We start from the raw sequence: 11,115 nt of genomic DNA on the forward strand, positions 1-11,115 counted from the left end.
TTTTGAAAATGCATCCCCTGATTTTGTATGAAAGTAAAGAACTTCTTTATGCGAATTTCTTTTATGCGGCTTTCTGAGGAACGCATGTACTGCACAAAAAGAGACCTAAGTGTAGTTAGCTTTCTTGGTACAAAGTATACAATAAATAGTGTGCACTAGTGTTCACGTAAATAGATTTAAGCTAACATCACTTCCTGCTGGGTAATGCGCAAGCATATGCGTACATAGGTACTAGGAATGTTAATCCCGGGATCCCGGGATTTTCGGGCTTTGTAATTTGCATTGATGGCTATAATAGAAACTCCTTTTCTTGACCAGTATTGGCTATATTTCCTTTTTTATTTAATAATTAATATTTTTTTTATAAATGTCTAGCTTATTGTACATACAACACCGCGCGATAGTAAAATTTAAAGACAAATATCAATATATTCGCGAACCCATGGGCCAAATATAGTAAAATTGCGTTTCAGAAAAATGTGCTTAGAGAAGAAGTATGGGTATAAAATTAATGAGGAAATCCTGTAGAATTTAAACATATTCAAGTTTCTTTCTATTGCAGACGGGCTGGTAAATATTGAAAATGTAATTTAAAAATTTTATCCTTGAAATTTCGCAATATTTGTTCGAATTTTGTTCTTCTCACTTTGACAGCTCAAAAACTACCTATTCGTCCTGGTGAATTCAAAAATTTAAATTTTTTAAATTCTAAATAAAATTCCTATTGCATTTGTTACCCATATTTTCATTCTACATTGCATTGAATTTTTTAATAATTTTTGGAATTAATCATATCTTTGAAATTCCTTCAAAATAAATCTTGCGGCCAGAGAGAAAAAATAAAAACGCCACTTTAAATAAAAAAGTAGGTTTCAAACCATGGCACAGTAATTAGAGGTATTATCTTCCTAGCGAGTTTTGCTTCACATCGAAATCCGTGCTTCCTTATTTTGATTTGGCGCAGTTCAAAGTTGATTCTTTTACTTTTATTTGGTTTTGCTTTTTGTTCCCGCTCAATTTAATTTTTATAATTTTTCAAAACAAAAGAAAAAACGTTTGAAATTAAGTGAGCCATACAAGTTTTGAAGTTATTTACAAGCAAATTTTTTGTCCGGCTTTTGCAAACTGAATAAGTTCTCTGTAAGATGGTTTGCTAAAAAAAAAATACGCGAACATATGAGTAGTCCACTTGCAAACAGCGTTATGTGATTTTATGATAATAAGCCATAAATTTAAAAAACGACTACGACAACAAGTAAAATCTAAATGGAATTTTTTTCTTTATTACCTGAAAATGTTGATAAATTACAGCCTAAGAACATTATAACATAGCATAACATAACATTACCAATGTTCACGACCTAAAGCAGTTTTCTAAGTTTATCAGAAGATGGAGACTTTTGAAAGCTCATAAATAAGTATGATAGCGACTTTTGCAAAAGTAGTTAACATTTGATGCGTTTTTTCAGAATATACAAAGATTTTGCACTGGGTTGTAAGTGGACTGAAACTACTTTAAATACTGGTACGCTACCCACCAAAAACTAAAAATCGAAAAAAAGGGATATTTCCAGCAGTAAACGTTTTAGAGTGGGCAACAATGATATTTTTTAAATAAGGCAGATCGGAATATGTGCTCTCTGGGAAGACAATACCTGTAATTATTGTACCATGGTTTCAAACCCATTTATTTATTATTTATTTCATGGTGGGAGAGCTTCTCAAGCAATATAGAAGCAATTTTGTCGATTCAAGTTGTTGAAAAGTAATGAATATCTAAATCCCGGGATCCCGAGATTGTGACAACCATCCCGAAAATCCCGGGATAGGAAAAGACCGAAAAATTAACATCCCTAATAGGTACACACAAAGGATGTCAAACCGGGGATCACCGAATTTGAAATTTCTTACTAAGCATATGAAATAGAAATGGAAAATCAAAAAGTATTTTGGGTTCAATGTTAAACTCTTCAAATGACTGAAATGTTAATATTCGTGTAGCATCAAACAATAATAAATGAGCTAGAGTTTTATAAAAAAAAATTTAAATACTACATAAACAAAAGAAATATGTACAGACAAAGCCGGTAAAAATAAAGCGTTCCTTTCATTTCTGCCACTATAGTATATATGTATATCTATTTATATCAGGGCTTCGGAGCGAAGGTTTGTTTTGTCGCTCCACTCAGGTATTTTACTTCGCTCCGAGCTCCGCTCCCGCCCCCAATAAAACTTTTATTTTGTTTATTTAATTACTTACTTATCAAACCTAAAAACAAACAAAAAATAACCGATTCTTTTTTTAATTTTCTTTTTGGTGCAGATATGCATCTACATGCTCTAGAAGCAGTTCTGTATCCAAAGAAAAATAAAAAAATTTTGCTTCCGTTTTTTCGCGGTTAGGGCTCGATATACAAATGCATGTACTTTAATGGGTTGACATACATACATAGATATATATGATCCCAATATATTTTGTCTTGTAAATAAAATGACAGATGTTAACCCAGCCGTTTATCGCTTCCGTTTTCGAATACTTTGACGATCCGTTTTTCCACTAAAATGTGCGGCAGAAACGTATGTACAAACAAGAACCGAAAATTGTTTTGAAACGCATACGTTTTTGGATGTTTTTGTGAAATTCGTCTTATTGAATTTTTCGTTCAATACGCTTTCCTTCTGCACTTCACAGCACCTGAGGGCACTCGAACCCGGCACCTTCTGAAAGCTAACAAATACTGCCACGCACCTCTGTAGCTACTGCCGACTACGTATAGTTGTTTTCAAATGTTCAGCTTGAACAAGTAAAATACAACATCACTTTCGAACGTTTTCCGGATCCGAAACCGAATGAAAATGTACGTCCTTTTTTCTTTCGTTTTCTGGTACTTAAAATTGTACGAGACCGCACGTCAACAAAAACGTATACACCTCAGCTGTTTGGGAAGTCATTGCTTTTTCATCGCCGTTCAAATTGGCGTGGCAGTTACATATCACTGACTGCTGGGTATTGTGTACCGTATTATTCCAAGTAAGTATTTCCAAGTAAAAATATAATGAAAATTTATTTAACACGGTTGTTTTCAGTTGCAAACATAAAAATATTAATTAAATTTTTTTTCTTATGAGCTAAGGAGCTAATGTATCTTTTATAGCTCTTTGCTCCAGCTCCGCTCCAGCCAAAATCCTTCGCTCCACTCCGAAGCCTTGATTTGTGTTCTTTCAACCCCAAAATTCATTTGTTGACTTGAGATTTTTTCGAACTTCCCTTAAGTAAATTTTTCAAAGGTTCACACGGTAAAAGATTATTAAATACGTATAAATTTAAACACTATTTTTTGCTTTGTAACAAATGAAATAATACTAATAATAAATAAAGAAGTGAAAACTCTTACTTCAAATAAAAAAGGAAGTTTCAAACCCATTTATTTATTATATGACAGGAGAGCTTCTCAAACAATACTGATGCAATTTTTTCGACTTAAGCTGTTGAAAAATAATGAATATCTATGTCTCGGGATTAATACCGAAATTCCGGGATTATAATTACGATCGCCCGGAAATCCCGGGATCGTAAAAATCGGAGAAATGTACCTCCCTAGTGCATACACATAAAGCAATGGTTTGTTTTTGCTTACCACTTCAAATTTGTTGGCGCGTGTTTGTTATCATTCTTTATGGCTTAGTTTTGGCAAACACCTCTCATTTCAGTTAATTATTATTGGCATCCAAACTTTTTTAATGCATATCAGCATTTATATATCCATGAGAATTGAAAAGGTAAACAACTCTGAAGATCTTTGGCGGGAGGGGGTGAATGTGCTAAATGACGTCGAAAATCTGCAAATCGAATAGCATTAAGTAGATCGAGCAGACGATGATCCTAAGCTGACCATAGCGTTGGCATATAGTAGGCCAACATACATATAGCCGACAACAACAATCAAAAAAAGTGACATAAGCACCTGCTGAAAGCCATTGAGGCTCACGAACACACATACTTATGTACATATGGAGATACATATAACAAAGACGATTTGTAATAAGTATGTGCATACGCTGCAGAAAAAGATTATCATTTGATAAAGAGTAACCAACTTGTAGTAAGCTTTTTTGCGGAATTTCGATAAATAGCTCACCTTTAATTAGCTATGGCAACTAACTTAAAGTGAGTTGTAAAGTCATGCAGGAGTCATGCAGACGCAATCGGGAGTTTTTTTCTTTAATTCCTTCCAAAACAACTTTAGGTTACCCTATAGTGAGATACATTTCCTGCAGGGTATAAGCGTTTGTTGCGCATATGCAAATGCGGCTCGAAGGCAACCTGTAAGTTTTTGTATTGGACTTTTAACTGGGCTCAGCTCAGCTTTGCTGTTATTTATTTGCATACGCAATGTATTTAAATGTCAACAACACCCATTTATTTTTTCCACATTACTTTTGCAATTACACGCATTCGGGCTTATGTTAGTATGGAGTGCATACAAAAGTACATATGTACATATATGTTTGTATAGTCCAGGCTCGGCAGCAAGAGGGGGCGGGAGGTCGGTAATTTATTTTTTGAAACGTACAAAATTAAAAAATTACACTAGCGAGTATTGTGGTTTAATGGTATTTGATGCAGCAAGTGTTTCTGCTGCTTTTAATTTCAGTAAAAATTTCACGAAAAACGGTTCGGAAGTAAAATTTTGGTGAACCTGCGAAAATAAGCGAAAAATCATCCATTAAAACTGAGAAAAAAATCGGATTTCCGTGTTTTCTACAGAAATTTTTTGTTATGTGGTCCCGAATACCCTTCGCTTCTCTATTTAGTTATGGTTTCGCTAAATAGTTCAATAAATATGATCAGAGAACGAGCCAGAGAACGCAAACAAACAATAGCAAATGTTTCGGTATGGTTTAGTTTCGCTCATACTAGGTAACAAAACACAGCATATTTAAATCACTCGGAAGCATTTTGAAGAGTATTACCGAATCGCAATGTACACACCACACCTACATAGATCTTCTCATTACGCATTTGCAAGATCGATTTCTAAAACACCGGGGTATTTTGTCTAGTTTCGCTTGCCTCTTTCCTGACAAAACACGAAATTTTGATGAATTAGCTTATTGTGAACTGTTTGATAAGTATATATGCATTTTACATGCTTCGCTGGTATAAATATTCAAAATTCATTTGAAGCTTTGGATATTGGTAATTCCGATGCTTTTCAAAATGTTCATCAAGTACTTAGAGTTGTAGCTCTTTTATCTTATGTGAATGCCGCGAATGAAAGAACGTTTTCAACTCTGCGCCGCCTAAAAACTTATTTGAGATCAACTATGAAAGAATATCGTCTCAATATTCATCGCAATATGGATGTTAATATTGACTCAGTATTTAAAGAATTTGTATATGCATCTCGGCGGATTGCATTATTGAAAGCAGAATAATTTAGTAAATAAGGCATCATGAGACTTTTCTTTGAGCTGTGGAGAACTATAAATAAAACAATGATATTCTTGGTTGTTACGAATGACTTTACATAAACCAAATCAAAGCGCCAAATCTGTTGCTTTAATGAATTTATCAACGACTAAAACTACTGAGTCATGAAAGCTAGATAAGCTACATGGTGAAATTAAAAACAGCCTTCTCGCTTTATATTTTTTTCCTGACATTCGGCTATCTTATTTTAAAATTTCTAAGCAAATTTTCAAATAAGATAGTGTCAAATATTTCTTCTCGTTCTTATTACTACACCAAAAACGAACGAGACCAATTGTAACTAGATCTCCACCAGTTCAAAATCAGTGAAATTTGGTACTTTTAAATAACTATTTAAGTTCACTTTTTTCATTAGAAATCTATATCTAAGGTGACGAATTTAGAACTGGTTCGCAACTGTCGAAAAAGGGACGCAGAACAAGCTAAATCTTATATAAATATTGATTTAGAAGAATTCTATACCATTTCTACGAAAAATTTTATTTTTCCCATATAAAAATACATGGAAAACTTTGAGCGCTTTGAGCGACCTCTAAATATTTTTTGATTTCAAATTAAAACAAGTAAGAGCAGCGCTGTCTTCGGCTATACCGAAGACTTCATACCTTTCATGAGCATCTGAAAATTTTACTTTAACAGATTACTGCATTTGAATAAATTTATATATTCACAGCAGGCATAGATAGAGGAGATACATATATAAAAAATCATATCTAAACAATCAGAGGTATGGAAGATATACCTTATATAGCACCAATCTAAGTGATTTTCACTACTGTGTGATCGGTACGTAAACCGGTAACACAATTTAATGGGTTTAGCTTCCTACATAAAGGAGATACATATATCGCAAAAACTGGTATCTGAACAATCAGTGGTACAAGAGATTATGATTATACAGCATAGATTTTGACGATTTTCTCAGTAGACTTTGTATTATTATTTAAAAAATAGCTTACGAAATTTATCGGTTTTAGCTGTCCAAATAAAGGAGTTTTACAGTAAAACCCCATATCTGAACAATCAGTTGTATGGGGGCAATAAACAGGTTATAGTGACCCGATCTTTGTTAATTTTATTGTAAACTTTCTGTTGATAATGAGTGAAAATAGGGCGAAATTTCATGTTTCGAGCTACATAGATGGAGTAGTTATAACAAAAAATCGCATATCTGAACAATCAGTTGTATGGGAGCTATATGTAAAAGTGACCCGATCTTTGTTATTTTCACTGTATATTCTGGTGTTAATGGGTGGAAGTATTGCAAAATTTCATGTTCCTAGGTACATAAATGGAGGAGTTATAACGAAAATTCTCATAACTGAACAATCAATTGTATGGGAGATATATGTTATAGTGACCCGATCTTTATTATTTTCACTGTAAGTATTCTGTTAGTGATCAGTGAAAACGGTGCGAATTTTGATGTTTCTAGCTGTATAAATGAAGAAGTTATGGCAAAAAATCTCATATCTGAACAATCAGTTGTATGGTGGATATATGTTGTAGCGACCCGATCTTCGCCATTTTCACTGAAAGTATTCTTTTGATAATAAGTGACAACAGTGCAAAATTTCATGTGTCTACATAAATGGAGGAGTTATAACGAAAAATCTTATATCTGAACAATCAGTTGTATGAGAGCTATAGGTTATAGTGACCCGATCTTCGCCATTTTCACTGTAAGCATGTTTTTGATAATGGATGGAAATATTGCGGAATGCCATGTTCCCAGCTGCATAAATGGAGAAGTTATAACGAAATCTCATATCTGAACAATCAGTTGCATGGGAGCTATATGTTATAGTGGTCCGATTCTTCCGGTTCCGACAAATGATTAATACATTATAAAAATACACCCACCTACCAAATTTGATCCGGATATCTCGAAAACTGAGAGACTAGATTGCATACAAACAGACGGACAGACAGACAGACGGACATACGGACAGACGGACATGGCTAAATCTACTCAGCTCGCCGTTCTGATCATTTATGTATACATTTTAATGGGTCTATCTCTTCTTATTCTGGTACTTACAAACATCGGACCAAAGTTATAATACCATTTCATGCTCATGAAAGGTATAAAAATAGGGTCAAACTTTTTTTCGATATAGAACAATCCTAGGTGGTGAGAGCATTACAAATCAGTTTTTACTGTTACCACCCTAATGTACATACATGCATGTAGCGCCAGATTTAAGTACAGGCTACATAGGCGCTAGCACATTCGTATTCGCAAAACATTCCTATCTTTTGATGTGAATGCTAATGTCGAATGCGAATGTGTAAAGTGATGCGAATCATTCGCATAACGAATGCGAATGCAAATATTTGCAACAGCCCTGGTACAGAATACCAAACGACTTAAAATTCTTAAAATCGGACAATAACCACGCCCACATCCCACATAACGGTAATTTAATGAAATACGAAAGCTTAGATAAATCAGCAAATACAGAAGCTAATCTATTCAAAATTGATGTTTGCGAGAATTCTTTAGCAACACGTTTATGATAAAATTTTGGAAAATAGCCAGGTATGTATATCTCGGTAACCGTTCGATAGATTTTTACAAATTTGATACGATTATTTCGCTTACCACATAAAAGCAAAACGTTGAAAATTATTGAAATCTGACTAGAATTATGCCCACTTTTCTATAACGGTAAATTTCAGAAATGCTTGTAATTTCGATATTTCCAAATTTAAGGACGCTAATTTTACCCAAAATTTATACTAACAATCCCTTGAAAATAAGTAACATTATTATGGAAATTTGGAAAACGTGCGTGATGCCGCCCACATATGTACATATACATATCTATATAAGTTTATCTCACTATGTCTAACTGAATGTTCTGGTAGTTTTCGGAAAGGTGAAAAAACTATATTGAATACTTGCGCCGGGTATTTAATGTTCGGTTCCGCCCGAACTTAGACTTTTTATTATTATTACCTCCCTTTTATTAGCTCGGGATGTAACTATGTAATATTGATGCGCCTAAAAGATGCAGCGATTTCTGTTCTCAAGTTACATACCTGATGTCAGTACGAATGGAAATTATAATAGCGAGGTTTTAGTTTTTTAAACTATAATTTTATTCACTTGTTTTACGCTAGAATTTAAAACATACGGAGTTTAGTTTGTGGAAATAACTACTTTAGTTAGGCAAATAACATTTCTACATATGAACCCGTGCATAGAAAAGCCCTGAGCTACCACGGATCGGCTGCTTAATTATAATTATTTATCAAATTAGCATAGCTTCAATGGCTATTTGTACTTCTTATTTCTGCCCAGCTAACAAAAAAATGTTTCTCAAACTTTTTAAAACATTAGCGACTTAATCACAGTTCCGAGATAGCTTTAAATCCTCCGCTTAATGAGTATTAAAAGCACCAAATATTTTCGCGTTTAATAAGCTGTTGGTAGACTCATATATATTTCGGGTATTCACAAGACGTCTTAATAGTTTAAATGGTTTCAGTGGGTTCGAACGGTGTAATAAAAGATATATAATTACATAGTTTTTTTTTATTAGTTTAACATTTTTTGGAGTAGTTAGTTACAAGTCCCTTTAAAATATATTTACCTTCATTTTACGATTTAAGCCATTGCGACCCTTAAACGCCTTTTAAATCCCCTATGTATACATAATCGTTGATGTTTCTGCTCTCGATTGCTGCGATAATGACTTTTTCAACTCACCGTATATTTCGATTGTATATACAATGCATATGTAGGTAGCAACTTGCCAACTTACCTGTGAAAGAAATAAACAAACAACGTCATTAATAATTTATTTACACATAATAGATATGTATTTATGTGAGTACTATTTATATAAAACTGTTTTTAATACTATGACGGAAAGTTGTAGAGTTTCTTGAACTGAATCAAATGTACATACATATGTAAATATTTCTAAATACGTACATACATAACTTCTCAAGAGCTTTTATCTTAGCAATATTCTCACGGAGTGGGGAAAACGCGCAAATATGTACATACATATGCAGGTATTTGCATATTCATAACCGAAGCGCTAAGCGTATCAATAACCTTAAGAGCAGTAAAATTCATCCCAACAAATGGCCAACAAAAATTAGATGAATTCCAAATAGTAAATCATTGGAGGTTAAAAAACAAATCTAATGAACTGACAAGTAGTCCTACAGAATATTCACTATACAACATATCCACTAATTTACTTGGCTTAAAAAATTAACTACTAAAAAATCTTTGTATGCATGTATGTATGCATAAAAAAATATGACCAAACATACATATGCATATACAATAGGGTGGTCCAAATTTACTAAGGAAAGTCAACTTTTTGGAATATTCTTGCCGTGAAACCCATATTTTTATACCCAAACCCACTTGTACACTTGTTCGCATAACGGTTGTTTGTAACAGCTTAAAGAAATCGAGATATGTAGGTATAGACATATATATACCAAAACGCTCAGACAAAATAGACATCTGTCTATCAGTGTATACGATAATACGAGCAAATTGCAAGGAAAAACAATGTTGTCACCATTAGGCTACCTCAATAAACAAGTTTTATAGAGATACTAGCAGACCCGGCGAGCTTCGTCCCGCCCAAAATTAATTTTTTGTATTAAAACATATTGGTCCAATATTTTCACCAACAGTTCACGTTCATGAATTTCAATGACGCATTTATCTTCTACTATTACGATTTGCTGGTTTTCAGAAGGCATATTTCCATTGCCATCTTAAATAACCTAGCAAAAGTGTATATGCATACAATGCTACGTAATAGTTTCAGTGTGTTTACCTCGATTTTCCCTAAGAGTATGGGATTGATCTCGTATATCTCCATACCATGTTCGAGTACTCTACCATGACTATGCGATTGATTTTATATATCTTGTACATACCAAGTTCCAGTACTCTACCATGAACACTTCCAGAGATATGCAGTGCGAAATATTCGGTTTGTATGGGTGGTTCCACGCCCCATTTTCCAATAACCGCAATTTTTCATCACGACCATGTGATTGATTTCATATATCTCCATACCAAGTTCTTTTACTGTGCCATGAACACTTCCAGAGATATGCAGTATGAAAATTCGGTTGGTATGGGAGGGGCCACGCCCCCTGCAGCTAATAATAATAGTAATAATAACAGATTGGTGCGTACACATATGTTAGTATTTGGCCGAGCTTCTCCTCCGATTTGTGGCGTGCGCCTTGATGTTGTCACACAAAGCGGAGGGACTTGCAGTTTTACGCCGACTCCGACCGGCGATTGTATTTTTATGAGAAGCTGATTTTCATGGCAGAAACGCACTCGGAGGTTTGCCATTGCCTGCCGAGGGACGACCGCTGTTAAAAAAAAAAAAAACTATTTTCTATATTGTTTGCGATGTTGCTTTGACCAGGGCTTGAACCCAGGTGCTGCGGAGTGGAAGCGCGCACTGCTTACCACTACACCACAGCGGCCGATACAGGTGCCCCCTGCACCTAACGGTATGAAATATACTTTACATCCGATTCTTGTACCTACCATATATACACAAAAAAAAATCATAAAGTTCGGTCGAACCGTTTAGGAGGAGTTCGACCACAAACACCGTGAC

At 34.3% G+C, this 11,115-nt stretch overlaps 1 protein-coding gene across 1 annotated transcript in view; it reads right to left on the reverse strand.

Moving 5' to 3' along the window:
- The window catches only part of LOC118740370 (protein split ends-like), a 348,066-nt gene extending 338,808 nt beyond the window's left edge, over window positions 1-9,258 (reverse strand). Inside the window, exon 1 of the mRNA XM_036471869.1 lies at window positions 9,094-9,258. Coding sequence (XP_036327762.1) covers window positions 9,094-9,099 — 6 coding nt within the window. The 5' untranslated portion in view covers window positions 9,100-9,258. The remainder of the gene's footprint in view (window positions 1-9,093) is intronic.
- Window positions 9,259-11,115: the final 1,857 nt, after the last annotated feature.

Source organism: Rhagoletis pomonella, unplaced genomic scaffold, assembly GCF_013731165.1.
Source record: "Rhagoletis pomonella isolate Grant_MI unplaced genomic scaffold, Rhpom_1.0 Rhpom_scaffold_00006, whole genome shotgun sequence".
NCBI lineage: Eukaryota > Metazoa > Arthropoda > Insecta > Diptera > Tephritidae > Rhagoletis > Rhagoletis pomonella.